Source organism: Chelmon rostratus, chromosome 8 (genome assembly GCF_017976325.1).
Source record: "Chelmon rostratus isolate fCheRos1 chromosome 8, fCheRos1.pri, whole genome shotgun sequence".
In the NCBI taxonomy this organism is placed as follows: domain Eukaryota; kingdom Metazoa; phylum Chordata; class Actinopteri; order Chaetodontiformes; family Chaetodontidae; genus Chelmon; species Chelmon rostratus.
The window spans coordinates 16381053-16407169 of NC_055665.1; the positions used below are offsets into that span (position 1 = coordinate 16381053).

The following is a 26117-nucleotide window of genomic DNA, read 5'->3' on the forward strand; positions in this document are numbered from 1 at the left end:
ACAGGGCTGGGTTTCCAGTGGTAACATGGGTGGGAGAACAGGCCAGCCTTTGTTAAAAAGCTTTGGTATCACTGAGGAGAGAGAAGCCATTGTGCTTTAGAAAAGCCTCCTTATAGTTCATGTCCTCAGATTGTAATGGATCCCCGGCCTTGGTTTAACAAATGCAACTCACTCCAGACGACAGTATATGCATTTCAATGGCTTATCAAGTATAGACAAACAACCTCCCATCTATCGCATGCATCCATGGCAAAATAGTACAAAAGTCTGAGCCATAACAAATCCCAAGGTCAATGAAAACCTGCTGTTTATGATGGCCATGTGAGAATATACAACCTGACTGTGTGAATGGCTAAGAAGTCTCAGGTAATGACCACTTTAAACTAACTGCAGCCCTTAAAACCGAAGATTAAAATGTCAACAATCATTATAGGCCAAGGTTAAAATAAAATAACCACGATACAAAAAAACGGTAGTTTTTTTCCTTTTTTTAATCTCACAAAAATGAATGCTTCTGTTCCTGAAAAGAGAGACGAAATAATCTAGAAAACACTGAATGCACAGCTCTCACTTTACAGATGTTTTTAGAACATTTCATGGTTCATTTTAGGCACTTGGAATCATAACAACATTCCCTTTCTGAACAACAAATACATCTTTGGTCCGGTATGTAATTTTAAAAAAATAAAGCCAGAGTATGAAAATAGCTCCAGCTTCAAAGTCTGCTTTCTCAAAAATGCTTCTTTTTTTTTTTGGACATATATAAAGCTTCACAGAGACTTTTCTTTAATACTTAAACAAGGTATTATCGCTACATCTCAGAAATGACCAGCAATCTTACAGATGTTTTGCAAGACAAAACAAGTGAGAAAATTTTACGTGTCGGCTCAATCAGATGTACAGCAGTACAGGATTGTTTAAGTCAAGTCACATTTGGCAAACATGAGTTTCTTTTTTTTTTTTCTTTTTTTTGTGTTTTCAGTCCACTTCCGTTGAAAGCTACAGAGTGATGGAGATGAGTCCACCTCTGCCCTTCTCACAGCCGGTTCAGCTACAGGGCAGCCACGTCTGATATGAATTAGCGCACGGTGAAACTTGCGGCGGCTGCACATGTGCGATATAGTAATTACTGAAGTTGATGTCTTGCACGTACGGAGCTGGCTGGTAGTAACACGTGACGTTCGTCACAGTGGGGATGGCGTTCTGTTCAGCCAGCACCTTCAGCGCCAGCATGGAGATGAGGCTGAGCGTCTGGCGCCGCTCGTGGCCCATCAGACACACGGTGCTCTCGTTCACTACTTGGTGCAGAGTCATCAGGCACTCGTACCGTTTGTGCTCCATCCCAGCAAAGTGGTTTTGCAGGTAGGCCTCCAGTTTCCTCTGCTGCTCTCCTATGTCAGAGAAGTCAATGAAGAAGCGTGAGCACATGTAGCGCTGCATCTGCTTCATGTCCGCCTCCGAAGAGGGTCTGAACCCCCGCACCAGCAGGTGGCAGTACTTCAACAAGCCGCCCCCTCTGATTTCTTCCGGGCTGCGCGTAGCTATGGTCCTCTGACAGAGGTGGTCCATGGCCTCCTTGAAGTCCCCGTACACACTCTCCCCGATCACAGTGGGGTGAAAGCTCTCAGACATGGGCGTCTCTGAGCAGCGGTCAAATAAGAGCAGAGAATCAAGGCAAATCTGGAAGGAGTCCACGCTGAATTCAAACTGCCGCCGTAAAGAGTCCACAAATTTTAGCTCCACATTCTTGCCCGTGTTGTTGGACAGCGAGATGAGGCTCCAGCGGTCCGTGTCATTACAGACTTTCACCAGTTTCTGTACATAGGCCTCTTTGAGGGTTAGTGCTGTGATGCGCTCCTTAGAGACCCCGGCTGGCAAGAAGTCAAAGAGGCAGTCCAGCACGACATCCTTCACCAGACGGAAGGCCTGATCATCTTTCAGCGACACGCCAAAGATCAGGTCCAGGTCCTTATAGCCCAGTCCAGTGTCCTGATGGAGCACATGGCTGGCAGCCGAGCCATTCAGCCTCACATCCTTAACACACACACCCCTCTCCTCCAGTCTCGCCCGCACCACCTGGACAGGGAAGAGACAGAGACAAAGCATGTTAATGATATACATGAATTCACACAGGTTTGAGTTAAAAAAATGAAAATAAGATGCTCTCTTAGTTTCAGGAATGATGAAAGAAACTAAATATTCTCCACATGAGCCCAGTGGAAATCAATAGTTTGTAAAGGCAGGATCAATACCACCGCTCACAAAAGTCCATTTCATCACCATCAGCTTCACTCTCAATGAAACCTAAAGAGGCCAAACAAAGAGCAGCAGAGCTGGTTAGTCTGTGCCCCAGGTCCATCTCCCTCGTCTCATCTTTTCACAGACAGTGATAAGATTTATAATCCTGAACTGCGGCTGAGAGAGAGAGTGAACAGCAGAACAGGACCAGTGTGTCCACCAATAACAACAACAACAACAAAAGAGAAAAAAAACTCTTGCTTTAGGCTAAAAGTCACAACCTCGGGTCATTAAGGGTCAGCAGCGTTCCCCTTCCTCTGACCCAGTGACCCGTAAGATGTTTAAACGGAGGCGTCTCGCCTCAGTGCGGCCACATTGGCAGAGGATGATCCACAGCTGGACGGGTTATGCCACCATCACTACCAGCCTTTCCCCTGGAGGGAAACCATAGACCATTTGTGCCATAAAAACGTTCTGTTCTCAAGACATTTGGAAGAGATCAAAGTTCTCAGTGGAAACTCATGACACATCAACAACTAGCTGCAGCCTCCTCGCTATATCTGGCAAGCCGTTCGAGAAGTTTGTCATATTCGTTCAGTGTACACAAAGCGGGCATGCTTAATGCTAAAGCTGACGCATGTAGCAGACTGTAACTGCAACAAATAAGACAAGCGTTTCCACTGAGCAAATAATAGCCGCGTACCATTCAAACAGTAAAGCCTGCAGTTCAAATTAGTTGTCACACACTCGCACACAATCCTGAATCTCCCTACTGGCTCTGACCTGTCAGATTAGTATCTGTTAACTCTCTCTCCCATGGTGATCAGATAACAGGCCGGCTCTATTTATACACACTGGGTCAGGCTCGAGACAAACAAATAAGAGTTGCTCTAGCACAAGAATACTAGAGCAATAAAATCATAATAGCATTACTTGGCAGTAATGTCACTGCTATCATTCAAAAAGCAGCGCTGATTGGGTTCAAATTCCAATCAGAAGCTGGAATATTGTGGTTTTTTGTCCTTGAGTGGTCGTCCCGATATGTCAGAGCAGTCAGAGCCAAATTCAGGATCAGGCTGACACTTAACACCTCTCCTTCTGCGCATACTTGAATACAGGTGAGTGGTTAAGACCCCCTGCTCCCTGAAAGGAGTGAAAGGAGTTGTGTCATATAGAGGCTCACTCAGAGGAGGATGTTGTTATCTCACAGTCACAGCTTTAAATCTGGACTCTAGAGCTTCATGATGCTGCAGGACAAAGGTTGCCACTCTCAGTCGTCCAATGTATAACCCAAGAGGGACAATTACATCATCAAAACCAATTAAATACATGTTTCGGCATGTCGTGACAGGAGATTTAGTGCTGATCAATGTTCAGCCGACCACTAAATGCATCTATGTGGCAGATGGCAGATTCTAGCTAAATAAAATTATATGGGGTTTCCACAAATCCAGGGGAAACAAGAGTCCCCACATTTGGGGCTCAAACCTGTATTTAAGCCTCCTGCACGCTCAATGGAGCATTCATCTTTCCACGACCGCAACCATGAAGCTCAGGGATTCACAGGCTTGTTGAGCTCATCTTGAATATGTCAATGTGTAAATGAAATGGAACAAAAAAAAAAAAAAAAAAGGATTACACAACTGATCATCTGACTTGACTTTGATTATATGCTCATTTTTAAATTCTGTCATGGGCTTTACATTGAGACACCACATGAGAGGTGAAATGTGATCCAGCCGCAGTGGATAAGAAGCTGGAAATGTATGTATGTTTCATACATTTTAAGTCAAACCAGAGGGGTTGGAGCAGCAGTATATCCCTCACTATGCTTCTCCTAGTCTGCTGTCCGAGTGTGAAAATGACGTGCACTCAGACAAACCCAAATTAAGACTACCCTTTCCTGTTGGCCGAGAGGAAAAGAGTCATAAGAGGAGTCATGGTGTGCATGCACATATTTCTGAGTGAATAATCTCTAAAGGAATACATAGCAGTCCTGGGAAGAAATCAGAACAAGTCAAAATGTAAGATTTCCCCAAAATTAGGAAACGTATGATGTGTCACAGAAATAAGGAAGACAGACAAACCCTCCTAAGTTTTATCCTGGTTTGGTCAGTGGCTCACAAACTGGGAGACCACCAGGGGTCTCAGAGAGCTTTCCAGACAAATAAAGTACAGTTTCATTTTAATATTTAATTCTCCCGGAACTAACTGATGCACAGGTTTCACTGAATTCACTACATACCCAACTGTAATATTCAGTTTCCTATTTCTGCATATAAATACACAGGCTATAAATATGTACTCATAACCGACTCTAACAAAGAAATCAGCACGCTCAGACTTCGCTCTGTGTAATTATATGTGCGGGTCACTACCTGGACGATCTGGCGGGGTTGCACGGACAGAGTGGGGAAGTTTCCTCGGCCGTGGATGGGGACAGCCTCTCCCAGGATCGAGTCCAAGCGCTGCACCTGATCCCAGGACAACACGCAGAACCGCCGACTCTGATCGCCGCAAGACATGACGATGTCAACTTTCAGTCCCCCCCTCCCCAAATTGCAAAGAAAAAACAATCTGCAGGATATGAATGAGCGCTTCCTCTCAGCTGAGCTCTGTGTCTTCCTCTGTAACGCAAGTGAGATATTCCCGTGAGTGTCAGCTGTGAGCCGGTCCGGTTGGTAATGTCGAGGTGAAGAGTGTGGAAAAGTTATGTGAGTCAGAGGTGTGGAGGTGAGAGTGGGATCAGCCGTTTCTTCCGCTGTGCGCCGCTAAAATCCGGTCAGTCTGCAAAGAACCGATTCATAAGAGAGCCTAAAGCCTCCTCATTAGCATGCGCGCTGTGATTGGCTGCTGTGTTTGGTCATTGATTATGGACGCCCTGTCTGCAGGAACAGCCTCCTCCTTCCCTCTCCTCCTGTCATGGTGCACCCTGCGTGCTGGCAGGGTTTTCCCTGTGCCCTTATGATCTGAGGATCTTATGATCCGCATCGCCTCGGCTGCAGCATTAGTCGGAACAAGCACTCATTATTGTATTTGTGTCAGACTGAAGCTGATAAATAACAGTGATTGACGACAGAGATCAGGTTACAGCTGTGCAAAAAAACAAGCTGCATTTCTCCTCCCATGATGTTCAGAGCTTCATGATCATCACAGTCATACAGACCTGTAAAAACCCAGAGACCAGAAGCACTCCGGAGTAGCAGAAAAACAGTAAGAGGCCTTGCAAGATTTTCTAGAAAACTAATTTTCCAGTCACAAGTTACTCTAAATCTCTGTGTCCGCGTCTCCCAGCCGTCTGGGCTTGTGACCTCTAAAGCACTGTCAACTCGCTACCAGTCATCTCCAGTGCTTGTGTACCAGCTGTGACCAGTTCAACCAAAAAGTGTTTTGTTTTTTCCAGTTTTTCAGTCTCATTTGAATCATGTGAGCCCTGAACAACCCAAATGAAGCGGCAATTCACAAGAACAAAGGCAAACAATGTGAAAATGGACATCTTTTTGTGACATTTTGTATAGAAGACATGTAAAGTATGTTTTTTCTGCTGTTCAAGCCTCATTGTCTGTCCTATTTGTTGTCACAACTTACCTGTTGTTCCTTTTCTATTCCCCCCCCCTTCATAAAACCCCATCATAAACACCCGAGCAAATAGAAAAGGCCCGTCCTTTAACAGTCTCGATCCTCACAGCCTTACAGAGCTGAAACAGTGAAGTGGAGAAAAAAGGCTTTGAAGTTTTAAACAGCCAAACTGTTCGGCATTTGGAAATTGTAAAACCTTAACTTAAACCTGCTGATTGTTAATCGCTGCCACAGACCTAACACAGAAAACACATTTAGATATACTGAACAACTTAAAGGGCACAACTAGCATCAAGGAAACAGAAATGGTGAACAGTGACAACAAAATCTGCTCTAGTTTCTTCTTAAGCCTTTTTTGGTTGAACTAATGAGCTACTTAAATAACCTCTTTAATTAAAGTACATTTAAATATGTGACTTAAAGGTTGCTTAAAAACAAAAACTTGATGATGGCAGTAAGGCCCTCTGCTCGTCTGCTACGCTAGGCTAGTTAGCCTTTAGCAGCGCTACGTTATCTGGTGCTTTTGTCTCAATTGCGATCAGATTTTGCCTTTTCTATGTGGTATAAAACACTGAATTAAGACATCAGAGCATCAAAATAGATGTTTCAATGACAGGAAACAGCCAAAGTTGGATAAATCATCTTCAGTTATCTCCGCAACTAGCATAACTAGCCTAACCAAGCTAGTATTTTCATGTGGTAAAACATGTCAAAAAGTCACTTTCTTGGCTCACCTGAATTTTGATGAAAGCAGCAGAAGTGTCTTCCTCACCAATCTGAATCTATAATCCACACCAACTCATTTAAAAACATGTATTGTGCCAAAACAAAACAACGGAAAATATCCAAGATAATAAATACACGTGATTGTGGAAGTCCAACAGCTGCTTGTCAGCTGCTGAGTATGTAAACTATGATAGCAACCTATTAAACCTGTTAAATGTTCTTGCTAATCACACATTTTTATAGGTCCTTATCGTTTTTGGTATGGACATTTACAGCGGACAGCTTTGTCTTTGAGTTGTTTGTGTATTCAGCCAGTGGAAAATGAAAGGCTGCAACCACAAGAAAAAACACCCATTTAATTTGTTCATGATAGTGCAGGGACTTATGAAAAGGCTGCGATAACCCGTGATGCCCTTTAAGCTTTCCATTTCCATTTTCCCAAAGCCCAGTGCCACTTCTCTCCGCTCTGCCTCCTTATCTGCAGAGTGTTTTCATCTCTTTTGTGTTGGTCCGGAGACATTCCTGCGGCCTGAACAGAATATTTGTCACCTTTTATGTCTAATACTGTATGAAATGCTCCGTCTGAGGCATGAAATATAATTATAGTGAGAGGAGCCCTGAATTAAACAATGTTCAGCTTCATTTAGCTGCTGTCGGATGCATTCAGTGTCCTCAAGGCCTCCGAATTTCTGAAATCTGTCACTTTCCTTTGTATCAGTTCTTACAGCGTCACATGTCATCTTGTCCTGCATGCAGTCTATGTGTTATGTGTTTATGTGTTTAAATGCACTAAAAAGGACCTCACGCAATGGCAGACATTACACATAATGGCAGATTTTCAGTGGTGAGAAGATTCTGCGAGTGTGTAATTATCCTGTGAGCAATACAGGTGAAAACTTAAGTAATTTCCTCTTTTAAAATGACCAAAATATGTAATAGTATATGAAATCTCTGACAGTTCATACCTGTCCAAACATCATGTGAGTGCACCTATAAAATGTTTACAAGAGACTAAAGTTCATTTCATGATTGACTTGTGATGGTTTTTAGTGATGCAGCAATAAAGCACAAACAGACGGAAACATCCGCTCTTACGCACTCAGGCACGCACATCCTCAAACACATGCGTCTGTGTATTCACACGCCTCTCCGCTGTTGTTTACAGCACACAGCTGGAGGCTGGCAGTGTCTCGCAAGCCTTAGAGAGGACGGGTCATGGGCGTACCGTGGATTTGGTCTCCACGGAAGATCACTTCAAATCCTGTGATGTCAACATAATCCTGGTTTGCTTGGCAACAGCATCCCCGGTTGTCGGGCAGCTGGACAGAGGCGTCTCCAGCTGAGGGTCCTGCCAGGTGCCGATGTGAGGCATCTGCGTCATCTGACTATAAATAACCCGGCATGTGGCAGCTGTGCATCCTGGGAGCAGAGCCAGCCTTTACCTGAATGTGAAACACTTGAGGAAAAAGAGAACAATGATGGCAGATAAAATGTCAGGCCACTTGACATTCTCAGGTTCCCTCACAGCCACATGTCAGAGGGAGTCACTCGGGTGTGCAGTTATGACATCCGTGCAGTGGAGGAAAAGAGTTAACACAGAAGCTCCTGAGATGTGTTCACTGCTTTATGTGTAATTCCTTATTTCACCTTTTGTCACCATGTATCTCTCAGTTGACATCCTGCCGCAGCCATGACAACTGAGACTATGAGTCTTGCAGGTGTGGCGAGAGCCAGTATTTAAACACACCTTAAACAAATGATGTATTAGACAGGCGTATGTTCCAGTCCTGACCATGGTCAAACATTATGAAACGATCTCGTAGTCGTGAGTGCATCATTGTCACAATCCTACATAAGCCTCTCCCTCATTCCCAGTCTTTCTGCTGTTTGTCCCTCCCTTGTGTTTCTTGCTGGTTGCCTGTTTGTTCTCTCTGTCTGTTTGTGTGAGTTTGTCTGGGAATGGCTCTCCGTTCCCTCCTGCCACCAGTCTACCTGCACACCTGCAACCAATCCACTCATCAGGCCCAAGCATTATATATGCCCCCAGCTCTTCACGCCACTCTTCTTCAGATTGTTCAGTTTGCCAAAGTGGTACTTAAGGCCAATTTAAGCTCCAGTTTAGTAATTCCTTGTGTTGTTTGTAACTCTGATTAATCCCGTGTTTTCCTGCGCTTCGGGTTCACTTCCTCCCTGTGATCTCCGTCTGCCTGCCTCGCTCAGCACCTCGCCAACCCACTCTCCAGCCAACAGCTCAGCTCTCCCCGCCTGCCACGCTCCACCGTGTACTCCAGCTCAACTTTCCAAGTCTCCATCTCTTCAATAAAACTGCATTTGAACTGTTGCAAGCCATGTGTGTGAGTCCTGCTTTGGCGTCCAGAGTTGACTTAAAGGGACAGTTCACCCCAAAATTGAAAATCCATTTTCTCTCTCACCTGTGGTGCAATTGATCTATCTGAATTGTTTTGGTGTGAGTTGTTTGTAGAGATGTCTGCCTTCTTTCATAAAAGAAGGAACTAGATGGCACTCAGCTTGTGTTGCTCAAAGCACCAAAAAAATTACGGACCTTGTTGTGAGTGCTTTCTTTCTATCGAACTACACCCGCCAACCATACTACTACACAGAAGGAGCCTAGTCTGACAGAGCTAGCTCGTGGAGATTAGTTCATAACTGATCGCCCCCACCACCACCATGAGCACAGGCCTCTTGTTCAGTAGTGGGTGCCCACTTCTTCCTGAGCGGTGATACGGTTGGTAGCTGTGAGCAACAAACAATCTAGATGGATAAAGAACTCTACAGGTAACAAACTTGTGATTTTGGGGTGAACTGTCCCTTTAATATCATCTGTTGGAACACATCTGTTTTTGTCTCTGCATTTGTCCTCAAAGACAGATTAAAGACAGTTGTTTTGTTTTGTTTTTTTTTTTGGTGGAATATCTCTATCTGTCTTCGGCTGATGGGCAGTGACAGGAAGAGGAACAATGCAAGGCTTCTCTCAAGCACAGGGACATGATTGGACGTCACAGTGTGTTGTAAAAGCATGGCTGAAAATCAATGTTGCCAAACAACAAGTGTCACAATGATCAATTGTGTGAAGACAAATAGCACTCCGCCTGTTGCACAGGATGAGTTGCGATGCTCTTTTCTTACCAGTCTGTCAGGGCTCCTGCAATCTAAGTGACTTATTTCCCCCCAGAAGACTTCATCTCATCTGCCACTGAGCACATTCAGACATGTTACACCAGAGGACCAAGTGTTTGCTATTATTAGAGCGTGGATCACGTGTACCACCACAGCTAAAAGAGTGATGCAGCTGCTGCTATTGCATTGCATGTATGACATTACGCTGCATGTTTAATTTTGAAAATATAATTTCATTTTGTGAATGAATAAAAAGTTTCAGGCTCAGTCTGCCACGGCAGCAGATAACCGGTCTGTTCAACCAGGTTGAGTTGACCAGTCAGGCTGCACAAGGGGGCCTACCGTTGATAGTAAGAGTGGATGATAAGAGAGGTAAATTTACTTTTCCGGATTGCTCCAGACGACAAATCTATGAGACAGTGGAGCAAGGTTGCGCAAGTAGTCATGCTTCTGACGTCAGAGCGCCTGCTTGATTGATTACAGTAATGCTTGGCAGAGCAGACCAGTGTGCCGCTGGAAAAAATAAACACACCATAACACACTGTAGATTCAAGTGGCATCATGCATCTCCACTCTGTCCACACACAGTCAAGTGGGGGAATACTAAATTGTGAGGAAGAAACGTTGTTATTACCCAAACCAGATTTTAGATGTGTGATTAGTGATCATAAAGTATTTCCAAAAGATTACAAGTACGTCAAAACTGGCTGAAAGACATAAAGCTGATCCCATCAATGATTTCGGAAATGGCTTTATGTTATAGGAAGAGGTCTGTTTTGTTTTGAGAGCTGTGGCATAATTTCCAACCATTTTCTACAGGCACTGAAGGTGCGCCATAACCCCTCTTATCTTTGGATAAGAGGGGTTATTGCATAGTTGAAGCGCTCTGAAGCTCAACGGTCAAATATAGTGTTAGGCTACCTATTACGTAAGGCTTGGCTCACTTTACTCCATGAATGGGAGGAAAGGGGGAAAAAAAAACTTTGACTCATGCCGAAGTCGTGTTGATCGTCAAACACATTATAGCAAGAGAACATATAAGTCAAACAGAGGTTGTGTTATTTCCTCAATAAATTCCCATCTTATGTGATATAGAACTGAGGGAGTTGTCCACATATTTCTTCCTATTATATAGGAAATATTTAGTCTTTCTTGTCCTTTTAAGCACATGGATATCTCACATGTGACTTATTGCTGCTTGCAGAGGAGCCCGTGTAGAAGAGAGGAATGTATAGCCTCTGTAATGAAACACCGCCGCCTCCTTCTGTATGTCTGAGACGTCCTAACTTGGATAGCTTCCTTAACCGGAGCTTAAATCATGTTATGCAAGGGCCCCACACCCGTCCTGATAGTACATTTAGGGTTCCTGTTGCAAATCACATTGTCAAATGCTACACAAATAGAAAATAAACCTCACTTTGCTTCACTTGTCAGGTTTGGTGCTAATAGATGAATGGTTCTCTATGGGCATTGCTCTCCACTGATCAAACACTCCCAACTCCGCTACAGGGACTGAGAGGCAAGATGACAGCTGCCTACAATGTGCAGATGCCGCTGAGTCAACAAACGCAACCATAAAAGCTTATAAAATAAACATGTTCTGTAATTTTCTCAACACATGTGCCTGGTGTGGACATTGCATATTAAAAGCAAGCAGGGAAGAGAACTGGCTCTCTCTGCTCTCTGGAGCATTTACCAGAAGTGAGAGGGAACCCCTATTTAGCAGCGAGCTCTGGTTTCATTCCCAGAAATCCTTTCTCCTCACCCCCATCCAGTAGCTGAGAGGAAAGACTCGACCCGAGGGACGATTCGGAGTGCAGCACAGCAGAGAGCAATTGTGTAAATTCACTGGAAAACTTTGGGGTTAGGCACAGTAGAAATATGGAGCGGGACCCTCAGAGACCACGTCTGCTAAGGTCATGATCATACCAGTGCAGCTTGACTCATGTAACTGATAGTGCTCGACCTCTGAAGGCAGCAGAGCCGCTTTTATCCAACGCCTCAGTCGGGTTAAAAGCTTTTTCCAAATGAGCGACTAATAAAAAATATGTCAGCAACACAATTCTCAGATCACCGTCCAGATTTCTAAAATCCTCCTCCTGGATGGATTACGCGATCGGGCAAAAGTGTATCCCATCGTGCCTCTGGTCAGAGAGAGCCAGCTACACGTTCCAAGAGCCACAAAAACCTTTATGGCACCATAAGAACAAAGTGCACTTATTAGATGAATATATTTCCGATCAGCGATTTCCAGACGTTTCCATATTCGTGACAGGTGTTTGTGAGTGTTGATAACAAAACAAGATTTTGAAGAAAAACAAACCTGGCTTGTTTTGCGTCGTTTGAAAGATTCATGCGAGGTTTTCTGGTGGAGGCTTGCAGATTTATGCAGTGCTGTAACTGAAAGCAGGCAGGAGGCAGGCATGTTGAACACATGGCCAAAAGCTGCTCTGAGCTACATACTGTAGAGTTACTGGCAGCAAGTGGGGCTCAGCAAACTCGACATTCACCCCACAGCCCCAAACATTTTACTGTAGAGTTAAAAACCTTGTGGCCTGGGTTTTACTACAGAGCTCTCTGTCTCTCTGTGTGTATTTGCTACCTTTCTCATCTTCATATAACTCAGAAGTAAGCAGAGGCAAACATGACAGTGATACAGGCTATCTGAAGCTGCACTGTGGCCTTTGCTAGACATGTTGGGAAAATGCCCGGTCATGCCCTTTCAGTGACTCAGCAGGCACTATCTATCTGTCAGTCACCTTGTCCCACCTCTTCTTCCCTCTCAGTTTATTGTGGTTGCTACATAAACCTTGGCCATGAAAAAGTGCCTGAAGTTCAGTGGCCCTCATTGATTATTGCATAACCACAGTCTCACAATGTATGGCTCCATACACTCATACAATGCCTGATACTCTTAAAGCCAGTGGTGCAAGATGTATTCCGATCATCTACTTCGTTAAAAGTAGATATACTACACTGGAGAAATACTTACAAGTGGAAGAGGGAAGGGAGGTACTCAGGTAACTGCAGGTCGTGTGTGTGTGTGTGTGTGTGTGTGTGTGTGTGATCATGTGTTTGCTTGTAAAGTGAGACATGTTTGTTTGCTTGTAATTGTGTACTAAGGCGTGTACGCTTTGAGATGTAGTTTTCAACAGAGCAAATGGGAGACTTACCTTAGTGTTGACTGACTGCAGAAGAGCTAATCTTACCACGCTTATACAGTTGTGGGTGGTTTGAGTTACTGTACTGCACAGCAATGAATTGGATCTCATGCGCTCATTATAGGTTTATGAAATCATCGTATGCACATTAACGAGTACCACAGCTGTCAGATGAATGGAGTGGAGCAAAGAGTATAGTATTTCCCTCTGAAATGTTGTGAAGTAGATGATGCAAATAGCATAAAATAAAGAAATAAAAGTACCTCACTACAGTATGTGCAGTACTTAAGTTAGTGAACTGATTAAAGCAAAAATAAACATTGTTAATCATCTGCTATCATATCAAAGCAACTAAAATGAACAAATACATTCATATGAACACAGAATTTTCAGATTTCTTTGTTAGATTAGTTACAGTCCACTCAGATAACATATTTTTCACTATCTATTATAGAGAACACTAATTTCAGTATGAGATATAATATTATACTTAATATGATTCCATTGCATGAGTGTGAGGGATAGATGGTCACTGACTAATGTCTGACATGATGGTTCATCTTACAGAGAAATGTTCACATTGATGCATTTCTGTCTGGTGCAGACGTCAACTCATCTTTATTTCACATTGTACAGAGGACGTAATGTGAGGACATGTTCATTTTCAAAATCTGTCCGAGCTCAAGACACTGCTGCTTAAGACGACAGTTCACCCGTGAGCAGTTAGGCCGTAATATTCTAAAAGCGACCTGTCTGGAAACAAAACATTATTGAGATTGATTGAGGTCATATCAAAGAGCCTGCGTGATATCTGCTGCTGTGATAAGGTCTGACCCTGTGATACCCTGGTACACTAATCCAGTTCCATGGCACATATTCAGGTTTCCATGGGGAGCTCTTTCCACTTCACCTCGCACAGCTGACATTTTTCCACTGCAAGAATCGGACATATGTCACGTCTTTTCACTTGTTCGCTTATCTAATCTGTACACTGAGAAAACACTCAAACAACAAATGTTGCAGTTCAGCCGATACTGTATCTTGGAAAAGTGGAACTTGTTTTTGTTTGGGAGATATGAGGAGAGGAGGTCATATTCAAGATCTACATATCAAGATAAACTTTAATGTATAACAACAGTATTTGTTACTTAGATACAGTTGCAGCAAAATGCAGTAATTACATAATAGTATATCTCACTGACCGTCACACCCTGTGCACAGTAAACTGTACAGTCAGATCTATGACCCTGCACTGGCTTCTCTAATCTTCCCACAAATTGGATCGGTCAATAAATATAATACACCGACTAACTGATAAATAACACTGTATTGATCTATCATAGGCTTTCTGTACTAAGAGGCTTTCAGGGCTTTATGTGTGTTCACGCAATGGCTACACCTGCTTGTGTTACACCCAGAAACATCCTGAGAAAAGCAGTGCACAAACATGCAGTTAAGTACTGATCAAACTCCACACACACGCAGGTGCCTCACATTGGCATGAATATTCTATGAAGAAATCTTCCATTTAGTGTCAGGTAGGATGCATGAGTTGCAAAATTATGATCTCAAACACCTCCAAGTTTTGTTGTGGAAACTGTGCAGCAGTATGTAAGAATAGCAGGCTTTGGTTGCGATACAATTCAACATCCACAACTGAGAAATTTTAACCACCATGTGCAGGATTCAGCTGTTTCATGTTCCTGGCCTGCTGGCAACTGGTCAGTTCTGCTCAGCGCAGGGTTAATTATACTCAGCTCCACTGCCCAGCACACAGACGCACTTCTAGCTCTCGAAAATCACAGCAGCGCTGTCGACATCAGCGCTGACCGTGAGTCACCTGTTCGGTTCACAGAGGTGCTTCACTTCTGCTCCGGTCAGACCAGCGGGCGATGAGGAGAAGGCTTGTGAGAGCGTGACACACGGCTGCACACATGACAGCAGGGGCCAAACGTGGCTCGCTGAAGAGGAACAAGCACGATGACTCAGAGAGTGGACGACGGCCGGAGGTAAATTGGTGGTGGGTTACTTCTCTGAGGAGCTGGAATATATTGGTTTTAAGTGAAACGATTGGCTTTCCCGGCTGTTCTCTTACTGTGTGTTGCTCAAGAAAAGAGAAGGAGTCAACCGAGTAAAAGTGTCACATTAGATAATGAATATTGCCTTTATAATGACGACTTAAAAGAGTGGAGTTGAACCCGCAAAGCTGAAAGAGTGTGTCTGATCTAGCCCCTTCTAAAGTCACCTTTGTGATCAAAATACATCCTCTTATTCTGAAATCTGGCAGTAAAGCAGGCCACTTTCCCCGCGCTGACTGGGTGGCCTTCTCTGCGTCCGCGCCACACCAGCTGGGGTTAAAGAGCAGGACACACTCCAGCGAGCGAATAATCACCTGCAGCCAGCCAGGAGTCAAGTAATCTGCATGTCAGCACTGCTGACAAATAAACCTGCTACACTCTGACGGCCATGTACCTTAACTGCTGTTGTTAAGTGAAACTTGTCTTCACATTTATCTCAGTGTGTAAAAAGAAAATCTGAAAGTCTTCTGGGTGATGGAGGGCTGCACAGCTGCTGAGCCAGTGATGCTCTGGCCTTTTCATTCTGCCGGTCAAGGAGCCAGAAGTCTGACCATCTCTTTAATGTTAGCGTAAGATATATAGGTTGCTATATACTCACATGCCTCAGCGAGGAGTGTTTTGAAGTCAGCTGAGGCAACAGATACACCAAAATCCTAAGGAATCCGTTAAAATACTATCATATTTCAGGATGAATATCCTGTTGTGTTGTGCAGGGTCTGTACCATGCCACCATGATGAGTGAATCTAGAGCTTTGTTTATCATGAGTTTATCTTTTTCTTCTTAAGTTTGCTGCTGTTTTCATGTCAACCCTTCTAAAAAGAGTAAAAACGGTATTATGACTTTTTAAATTGTTATAAAGCGTACCGAAAAATCAACAATTTTATTGAAAGCTCCCTCGTTGACAGGCGAATAACATCAGCACACAGGAGACACCAGCTGCCACATGCAGACACCCCATCAAAAACAAAAAGCTTCCAAAAAAGAGGTTTCAGAGGACCTTAAAGCAACGTTCTCACTTCTCTGCACGCAGTGCTGACAGCTGAGCGCAGTCAGACTCCAACCTCAGCTGCCACGCTCTATCCGTTGTGATCACTGGCCTTCGGGCTATTTTTCTCCAGTTTTCAATTTCAATAATTACAGGCGAAAACGGCTGCTTAAAACGGATAGCCCTGGACACAGAATACACATCATGTCATCAGCGGTGCCAAGGAAACAATTTACCACACAGTGAAAGATGATAATCTACTCTGCCGACTATTTACGACGAGGAAAAAATCTGTAAACCACAGTCCAGAAGACTTCATCTCATTAGGTGGGAGTGCATCTCTGAGCAGAAGGAGAGAGGATACAGCAGATATGATGAAAATTATATCTCCCCTTTTTACTGTACATGGCCTGGTTTATGGACCATTGTGGTTTAGAGAACACAGTTTGTCTTCTTTAAGTATCTTCTGATAGAACTTTGTGTATTTTAAGTCAGTCTTTTATATAGCTCAGAATCACAAATCACAATTTGGGGCTTTACAATCTGCGCAGTATAAAACACCCTCTGATCTTAGACTCTTGTTTTGGATGAGGAAACCCCCTCTCTGAAAATGTCAGGAGTAGCAACAGAAGAGGGATCCCCCACCCCTGCATGTCCTGACATGTCACAATTTTGATGACAACAATAAAGAAATGTGCAGATTGTACAACTTAAGTGAAGAGGGTGGATCCAAGAGTACGTTGAGCAGCTTCAGGTGTCGCCAGGAAGGTAGGACCTGAGCCAGAAGAGCTCCTCTCAACTGTGGAGACCTGGAAGGAGGACATGGCACAGAACACACAGACAGGAGAGACAGACAGTCACACAGAGGGAGAGAGAGACATGATAACATTCAGACTCGGGAGAGAGGGAGAAGGAGAGGAGAGGCTGAATCTCCTGGGGGACGTTGATCCCGATCCAAACGTCCGGATGAGACACCTACAGCCGGCAGAGAGGGGTTCCCGGACGGCTGGCAGTCCGGCAGAGAGGAGTCTGAGTGAAAAGCAAGGAGGAGAAAACAAGAGATAGAGAGGGGGAGGAGAGAGACGCACACAACTTGGTAGTTTGTGGGAAACAGAGAATAAACAACAGAAGGTAGGACAGAAACTGTGGGCAGCATAAACATGGTCCATAAATACTAACATGAATAGAATAATTGAGAGCGAGACCAACCCATCATAAGGACAATGGTTACAGGGACAAGGCCTGCGGTATCAAAGGCTGAGTTAGGTTAAAATAAAAGAAGAGGGTTTTTTTTGCTTAGATTTAAAGGCCTCAACTGAGTCAGACTGTCTGATATCAACAGGGAGGTTATTCCAGATTAAAAAAGGCCTGCTGACTTCTTTTTAACTCTGGGGACACACAGCAGCCCTGTACGCCGAGAGCAGAGAACACAAGATGAGATAGAAAGAAAAATGAGATCAGATAAGAAGCGGCAAGACCATTTACAGTTTTATGAGTCATCAGAAGCACACTAAAGTCTGATCTGACATGGACAGCAAGCCAATGATGTGAAGCTAAAATTGGTGTCATATGGTCAGATTTTCTAGTTTCAGTCAAACTGGAGCTTTCTGGACCATTCAAAGACTTTTCATACCAGCACGAGGCAGACCAGACCACAAAACATTACATTGATCCAGTCTGGATGAAAAAAAGGTGTGAATTAAGGTCATGCCTCTGCTCCACACACACACACACACACACACAGCTGGATCTTTGCCTGTCTGAACACATGTGGTCAACAGGCATCTCTTCATTGTTTCCATGAGGGAGCTGTCAGAATGGATGAGGCCAGCTGTCACTGATTTACTGTGTGTACTATATTACAGTTTGACACTGGTCTGCTCGTTGAACTTTAAATAAAGCGAACACATTGTTTTGCTGTTCAATTAGAAAGCCTTTGCATGGTAAATATACATTTTTCATTGTGGAAATGAAACAAAACCATAGGGGAAAATAAGAGCCAAAAAAAGCTTTTTTTTATTGACCAAATGTTACAGTTCCACTGTTACATCCTACAAAATACAAACAAACAAGTTTGTTCATACAAGCACTGCTCGTAATTTTTTACACAACCTATGGGTCTAGATGCACACTGATTAATGAACGACCCACTGTCTATGGCAAAGTGGCTCTTCAGAAACTCACAAGCTATGTACAGCTTCACTCAGTTGCAAAAATATAAATAAAACATCAAAAGGCCTTTCTTTGAAATGGTTGTCATGTTACTAGACTAGGCTGCAATCCTTAATCACATTCTGCCCCCTAGTGGCACAAACTAACTCTTGCCATTTGCTCTCACAAGAAACTGTACTCCACCGTAACGGATAGAGGGTTAAGTTTCACGAGAAGAGCAAAAGGTCACGGCCATGAAAATGACAGCTTGCCTTGCATGTGAAGAGGCCTCGTTGACATTCCTAAAATACACACTACACTCACGATGGGCAACGCACAGTCGACAAAACAGATGCTCACTCATACTGAAAGCATTCCTGTAACTCACATTTATAAGAAACAGTGTGTCTGTGATAAATCCTGCGGTCCAGGCCTGGGTAGGCAGCAGCAAATTTGATTTTGAATCAAATACTAAATCAAATATGTGGAGGAACTATTTCAGTTAGTATCAAGTCATACGTGAAAAATATCTGCACAATTCATTCAGTATCCTCTTTCAACGATAGTCTCCTAAAGTGACACACTTCACAAAAAGAAAATATATTTACCATTTAGCCTACAAGCACCTGACGTACAAGACAATGATTACAGCAAAAACCTTGATATGCATACATTTAAAATAAAATATGCACCTTGACTTCTCTCCCAACTGATTGCTCATTCATCTAAATACTGTAAAGCTGGATCCACCTGATGACACTGGGAAGATGTAGCTCTAGATGACAGGAAGTGACAGGACACGACGTAAGGCTAACTCGAGTTCATCCATTCAATCCTGATACGGCTCGCTACCCAGAGCACGGCAGTTCAGCAAATCTAAACTTCTGTTTCTGTACTTATTGTACAGAAGGTATTCCCAGATTTAAAGACCTGTTTGCATAAGATATTAGCAAGAACTTAAACAGTGCGGCTGTGATGTATGGCTTGAGGTTGTGTGGAAGGTGTGGAGGCATGTTCAGGGTGTCTTCATAAAAAGGTGTTAAAAAAATATCTCTATATTGTGCTTCCAAGTATTACTAAGATTTACCTCCATCCTGAAGGACACATATAGCAGTATATAGTGGGACATTGCTGATAAAACTCACAGAACATAAAAACCCTCCAGGTAATGCTTGATCAGCTCATCAGAATGACATCTTCAGATACCAAATAGCAACACATAGCATGACCACCTCTAAGAAAAAGTGTCTTTGTAGCCAGAAGCATTGCCAGAGATGCAGAGCAGCACTGAGTGCAGCAGGACAGGTGCACTATGACCGCTTCTGTTCTCTTATGGTTACTGGGGGTACTCAGTGTAGTGGAATAAAGCTGATGTCTGGTGCATTGCCCAGAATCAAGGTGGTGCGGCTCAGCGACGGGGAGGGAGAAGCCAGACGGAAGGCTGGGTTGATGGAATGCAGCGAGTCCCTCTTGCTGCTTCTACTGAACGGGGGGCAAGGGGTGGCCATGGGCTGGCCGGCGTGCTGTCGCAAGCAGCCAGCGGAGGTTGAAGGTTCTGGGGAAGGGGCTGCCATGCTGGGAACCTCCAGGTCCACAGGGGTGGTCTTTGGGGTGCCAGGGGGGCACAGGCCGTGAGAGTCGAAGGAGTGGACCACCCTCTCCAGCACGTCCTTGGTGCTCTGAATGCACTGTGTCAGGAGGGAACAATAGAGTCAAGAAAAAGGAAAACATGAGCCGCATCATCAGTTTGTGTTATGAAAGGCCAAACAGTTAAAACAGGTCAAACAAGAATCACAAAATCTGCAAATGTGACTGAAACGATTAGTTTACAACTCAAGCATAGTGAAAGCAGTGGTAGTACTGAAGGCAGCACTGTCAAAAGATTCAAATGGAGAAGCATGGAAGAAGTGAGTTAGATGCAGACGATGCAACACAGAGTCAAATGTGTGTGGAGAAGCTGCTTTTTTCTGTTTCTTCCTGCCTCTGCTGAAAGTAGAAAGGCAGTTGCAGCTTAGCAGACTTGTATTTGCGTCACCATGCACGCACAATGACGCCCCAGGCACGTAAAAGAACATCTCATCTAACTGCAGAGTAAGAGCATCAGCCTGCAAACACGAGCTCCATCCCATACAGACCGAGTGAGCGAATGTTAATGTCAGGAGAACGAATGGAAATGAGGCATGCACATTCACGAGTAAGGCAGTGCACCCATCCACACAATCACTGCACACCAATCACAAGATCTGCCCCAACTGTGCTTGGATTTAAGATAAAAAAAACATAAAATGTCTTAAAAGAGAGCTGTTAATAAGACAGTGATTCCTAAACACAAACTATGTTATGGAAAAAAAAGACACGATGAATGGCAGGCGGAGATGTTGTGATTGGTTTAACGTTGAACCCTACTCTTACCATCGACCCGTCTACATGCAGCAGTGCCCTTCAGGCTGTGCAGGACAAAGCAAAATCCTGACAGTTCTCCTCCTAGCAGGGTGGAATGGATACAGTAGAACACTGAGTGTCAGAGCTTCAATCTAGCAATGAAGTTAAAGGCATATGAAACAAATGTTCCCAGCAAATAAACCCATCAGTTCACTAACTTATACCCTCTGAAATAAAAAAAAAAACCTCAGAGAATACAACTTTTCCCAAACACCTTAAAAAGTTTACACATGAAGACATTATAAAAATGAACTCAAAACAAAGACAAAAATCCCAAAATACAAAAATAATGTTTATTTAACGCATAAAAGAACAGTTTTTAGGGGAATAAAATATGTAAAAATAGAAGAAGCAGGTTTAATAAAATAAAGCAATATAGCTGATAATATAACACATTTGATATGCTGATCATATAGAAATGTATTCAAGGCATGTGACAATGATCTCTGATAAAGTGCAGATAAATCAATTACAATACGATCTATTACCATTTGCAATGACCAACTAAAAAGCAGTCATTTGTGTGCATACACCTTCACCCAAACATACAAGCAAACCCAGTGGTACAGTAACAAGGAGGTAGATACAGCAACAAGTTGATTTTTTTTTAAAATGTGAGCAAATATAAATACACGTCAAATATCAAAAGGTGAAACAATGAACGTGATCATTGTCCCACAGGAACAAATGACCATCAAATACCTGCAGCAGCCTCACTGGGTAACTCTGCAACTCCACAATGACCTTAACAAATGGTTAAATTTCTGGCTGTAAAAACTCTTAAAACTCTCTGCCCACTTTCTTGCATTTTAACTGCTCAGTGATGCCAAACTGTGTTACAGGGGGTTTCCAAGACATTTTGTTCTAAGGCTCAAAGAACAAATGACACAGCAGTATTATTAGAGCATGCAGCATGGTGATAAACAACCTCTTCAGACAGGGTCCCTGTTGAATGCTGTGTGGACATCTGGCTTTATATTGTGTGTCAATTCCAAGCCATCATAAGCTGAGCATTAGTAACTTTGTTCCAGTCCAGTCAGAGACTCAAAAACCACGCTCTGCTTTCTGGTGTCATAAACAATACGTATAAAATGTTCAACTTTCATAACACTGGGCGTGGATTCAAAGTACTGCATGTTGGCAACTGTACTCAAGGGACTGAGGGTGGAAGTCTGGAGGATGAAGGAGTGGACACAGAGTGGAGAAGGCAGACAAGGAAGGGGGGTTGGGGTGTAGCCTAACAACAACACAGGAACTATGGGACAGTCGGGACTTGGGAGGGACCACAAGCTGGTTCATCCTACCATGTGCGCGTCGTTCTTGGCCATGAACGGAGGCAGCTCGATGTCCGAGGCAGAGGCAGCAGGTGTTGCCTCATCGAGAGGCAGGAAACCTCTTCTGTCAATCAGACTACAGAACAAAACAGAGGATCGTGTTATGATTAAACATGGACAGTGCATGTATGGTAATTGATGCTATGATCAAGGAAATGTTCATGGGTGAACTTTATAGGGAATTAAAGGAAAATGCATGTGGGGTACAAAGTCTCGGCTTATATGGGACGGGGACATCTGTACTCACCTTGGGGGCATGGGGCCGCACAACGTCACACAGCAGTTGGTTATAATACTGTTGTAGCTGTACGGGTTCCCAGACTCCTCCGCAGCCCTTTTACTTGACCAGGAGCCCTTTATCTGGAGAGTGGATAAATAAAGTAAGCTGTCACTTGGTGGATAAAGTCTATTTTAACAACCATATAAAAAGGGACATGACTACTTACATCTTCATTTGTTGTGAGGTTGGAGGCTACTAAGTATGTGTGGAAGCCTGAGAGGCCCAAAATAGACCAGATGGAGAAGAAACAAATCACCAACTCCACCACAGTGCACAGGGAAGAGTCAAGGCATAACATCACAGTTACCAATGACCATTTTAAACAGACTGCAATCAAAGCTAATGATTAAATCTTTGACAAGCATATGTAATGTATATGTAATATTTCTATTTTGACAAATGACACACCCACTTTAAAATCACAGCAGATCATTTTCCAATATTTGAATATTAGATGTAAAAGAAAATGGAATCATTAAAGTAAAATAAAGTACCTCTAAAATGTACTAAGGGCAACACTTGAGTAAATATATCTTACATTCAGATTTAAACAAAAGGGTCACCCCACCATCATATTGTTACTACTTAGGACCATTTATCTTTTCAGCAACTCACTGGTTCACACTTGTTTTAACTTGCTTAAGATACATAATCCATCACAGTGATTGAAAGGCCAATACTCACAGAAGATTAATAATGAGATAACTAGTAAGGAAATAAACAGTCCATGTGTTCTTCCTGGATTCAGGACGACACATGCTCAGACTCCAAAAAGATGAAATAACGTCATGCATCTCATACGTACCATGAAGAAAATTACCCCACACCCTGTCTGTGAATAACAGACCACTCTGTATTCATGCATTCTATATTTGTCCAGCCACTGACATCATCTCATGAGACATGAGGCAGCAAACCTTCTACTGGAAAGCCATCTGCTTAAAAGCACTGCTTTGCTGGATGCTAACTCTCTGATCCTATTAAGCGTGGGCTTAGGCTGAGGAGCAGCGGGAAATGCCTTGTCAACAGCGTAACTTGTGTTATTTCTTGGCACAAAACAGTGGCAGAGATCGCAACCATCTCATAAATAGGTTGATTATGTGACAATTTTGATGTGTACAAAGGATATCTGGCAGGGCTCTCCTGAATGGCTTGAACAAGGCTTTTGCCTACTTGAGAACCTGGAGAGAAAAAAGGACAAATCAGAAACAAAGGAATTTTCTTGATAACTTGATGACAACAGCTTCATACAACTGCTGAGTGCATCTGTGTCTTCATGCGATGTGGGAGTACTTACGCAAGGTAATGTGTGTGATGACGCAGCCAAATATGAAAGATGTCAGAAAAGACAGCGAGATGATGAAGCTGTAGAAAAAGCGGTAATTGCGTTTGCCCACACAGTTCCCCACCCATGGGCAGTGGTGATCAAATCGTTCTGAGGGTGAAAGAACAGAACACATAGCAGAGATTAGAGGCACTTTTATAGTAGTTGTCAAGTATGAAAGTAGTAAGATGCATTACCTCACATGTTGTATATCAAACTTTTAGAAAACACAGCTAGTCATGATTTGATATTTGTTCCTGTCCCATTTGAAGGATCAGTTCACAATTTTTCAAGTTTGTCGAGAGCTCATGTGAACAATGACACAGTGTTTATTTGCTGTAATCATTCCTCCTGTTCATACTGGCCCAGAAAGAGATCCATCCAAACGCAAGTTCACACTCCTCCTTCTGTGCAAAAACAAACATCTAGAATTATGTGAAGCTTCAGGAGCCTGAGTTAGGCTAATTGTTTCTTACAAAGTCACTGACTTTTTAGCCCAAAATTCCCCCCTTTGTGTTACCATCTCTCCACCACAGGCCAGCAAGTAAACAAAGAGGGGAGTTTGTGCCAAAAATATTCTAACTTTGTTAGATTTGATTAACTCAGACTGCTGAAGCATCACACTGGCTTCAGCTGAACCCTGGAATTCATCTTTGCACTGAATGAGGTCTGTGGTTTTGTCCTCCATCTCTTCCACTGGAAGTAGGCTTGCCTTGGAAGGGATCTTTCAACAGCCTGTACAGAGTCACAATTACAGCAAGCAGAAACAGTACGCTGTACTACATACACATATGGATTTGTGAGTATCATTTAAACACAGACTAGAAAAAATGTGAGCCTATCCTTTAACAGAACAAACCTTTCAGGCTGGCAAAAGAGACGCTCTGTACTCTCAACCTGCAAAGACCAGTATGCTCCATCTCACTAAGTGGTGACCTAATGCTTTAAATGCTTCAAGACCTTAAAAGACTTTATGGCAAACTACCTACCTGCACACACAACAGAAAACTGCCAGTCCTACATTTTATGTCAATGTTGGTAAAGGGTCTCAGGCAGTCAACTAATTTGAAGCCCAAGTCTAAAGTAAGAGCACTGAATTATTTGGTATCATCACATTTCAGCATCGTACATTCAAGACACAGATCAGTGGCTTAACTTCCCGCCAAATCCTTACCCACACAGTTGTCACACAGGCTGCAATGGGAGGTCCGAGGAGGGCGGAACGTTTTACAAGTGAAGCAGTATTTGAGCTTTACCACCTGCTGGTTGATTAGGATCTCCTTGGTTCGCGGAGGGGGGCGATAAGTAGAGGATCCTGAGGTATCTTAAAATAGAGGAGCACAAGGGCCGACTGAGACCTGCACTTTTGATCAAAACAGCTCATCCAAGAAGCACTGAAATTATATAATAAGGAGTGGATAAACACAAATAAAGATACATGTGCTCTTTAACCAAGACAGAGAGTAAGCTGCTTAGGTCTGCAGTTCAACCACAAACACGTCCCTCAGAGGTCCCCCATATGGCAAAGCTCTTTCCCCCATCTGTCCCACTGCAAGTATGCAAATACAGAGTGTGTCTTACCTATCTGCTTCTCTATGTCTGCTGCTTCATCTGGGGTGGCCCTGGGTAAGATCCCTGGATCTGTAAAGCTGGTTCTCAGTAGGGAGATGACCACAAACACAAAAAGCACCCCACCAATCACAGGTATGAAGACGGTCAGATGTTCCACCAGGAAGGGGCAACTGTGAAGAAAAAAGTTCAGTCTGCCCTTAAACAAGAAAAGTATCTTCATTCCCTATGTACATTGTCACGAAAAACCGTTTCAAACACACAAAAAATGAAGCATAATGAATTTGCAACTTCCACATGCATGCTAGCAGAGACCTTCCGTGTTGCATTCAGGGCTCAGTGGGAAGAAACACACCAAATTACATTTCAGTTACTCACTCGAATGCAAAGAAAAGGCCACACGTGACAACAATAAGGCCCAGTGTCAGAGGAAGGACGCCGCTCTGGCTGGCCAACATGATCCGTCCATCGCAGAAAAACCTGTTCTTCCCCGGGAACACTTCCCACTTCCTCCGCGGCCGCTGCGCTCTCTTCCCGGTGTGGTTCTGTGCGGACGACGGCGACACCGACAGCGCCCGCGGGTCGATCTGCTGGTACTCGCAGTTCTTCATCGTGTAAACAGTATCGACGCGGTTGGGAGGTAGCTAAAGGCACACACGAAGCTCTCTTTGCTCGCCGCGTTTTCGAGACACAGCGCTCTCAAGATTCAGTCATTGTACGCGGATATTTTCTGCTTGTTCGGCGAGCGTTCAGTTGCCCATCCTGAAAGCTAACGTTTAGCTAGCTAGCGAACCAGCGAAGGCATTCTTCTCCGGAGCAGACTTTTACGAGCTCAGTCAGTTCCCGGGTTGACTCAAGGTTAACTACCATCTTTGGTAGTTAAATTAAAGCCATTACTAAATAGTAGTACTCATTTGGTGATATTAACTCGCCTTTTTAGTCAAAAATTCAACACAAACACACGGTCTTCGGCTCCGGCTTCTTGCGGCATTTCACATTTCCTTTTTTTTCGCCGTCAGCTGAAGTACGTCACGGTGAGGATGCTGACGTATTCACGGAGGAGTCACCACAGACGTATTAATACACAAACACATGAGGTGCGCGAGGAGGT

The 26117-nt window shown here is 43.6% G+C and overlaps 2 protein-coding genes across 3 annotated transcripts; both read right to left on the minus strand.

Moving 5' to 3' along the window:
* Positions 1–501: 501 nt before the first annotated feature.
* tent5ba (terminal nucleotidyltransferase 5ba) lies at positions 502–4994 on the minus strand. Its single transcript, XM_041943302.1, has 2 exons — positions 4617–4994; positions 502–2076 (listed from the first exon to the last, which is right to left on the minus strand). The coding sequence occupies exons 1-2, from the start codon at positions 4761–4763 to the stop codon at positions 1048–1050; spliced, it is 1176 nt and encodes a 391-aa protein (XP_041799236.1). The 5' UTR covers positions 4764–4994; the 3' UTR covers positions 502–1047.
* Positions 4995–17899: 12905 nt separating this feature from the next.
* Positions 17900–26009, minus strand: zdhhc18a (zinc finger DHHC-type palmitoyltransferase 18a). Of its 2 annotated transcripts, XM_041943242.1 has the most exons (10): positions 25385–26009; positions 25019–25179; positions 24612–24761; positions 23411–23548; positions 23243–23294; positions 22280–22382; positions 22081–22193; positions 21804–21909; positions 20470–20541; positions 19610–19745 (listed from the first exon to the last, which is right to left on the minus strand). In XM_041943242.1, the coding sequence occupies exons 1-9, from the start codon at positions 25615–25617 to the stop codon at positions 20500–20502; spliced, it is 1098 nt and encodes a 365-aa protein (XP_041799176.1). In that variant the 5' UTR covers positions 25618–26009; the 3' UTR covers positions 19610–19745; positions 20470–20499. The 2 variants fall into 2 exon arrangements, with proteins under 2 accessions (XP_041799175.1, XP_041799176.1); XM_041943241.1 differs by lacking the exon at positions 20470–20541 and having other exon boundaries at positions 17900–19745.
* Positions 26010–26117: the final 108 nt, after the last annotated feature.

Excerpts from the sequence above, each read along its gene's own strand:
- tent5ba (XM_041943302.1), bottom strand. The coding sequence starts at position 4,763 with ATGTCTTGCGGCGATCAGAGTCGGCGGTTCTGCGTGTTGTCCTGGGAT. Across the intron at positions 2,077-4,616 it reads AACCCCGCCAGATCGTCCAG|GTGGTGCGGGCGAGACTGGA; the intron begins GTAGTGACCCGC and ends TTCCCTGTCCAG.
- zdhhc18a (XM_041943241.1), bottom strand. The coding sequence starts at position 25,617 with ATGAAGAACTGCGAGTACCAGCAGATCGACCCGCGGGCGCTGTCGGTG. Across the intron at positions 23,295-23,410 it reads CATCACACACATTACCTTGC|GTTCTCAAGTAGGCAAAAGC; the intron begins GTAAGTACTCCC and ends TTTTCTCTCCAG. Across the intron at positions 21,910-22,080 it reads TGCGGCCCCATGCCCCCAAG|TCTGATTGACAGAAGAGGTT; the intron begins GTGAGTACAGAT and ends TTTGTTCTGTAG.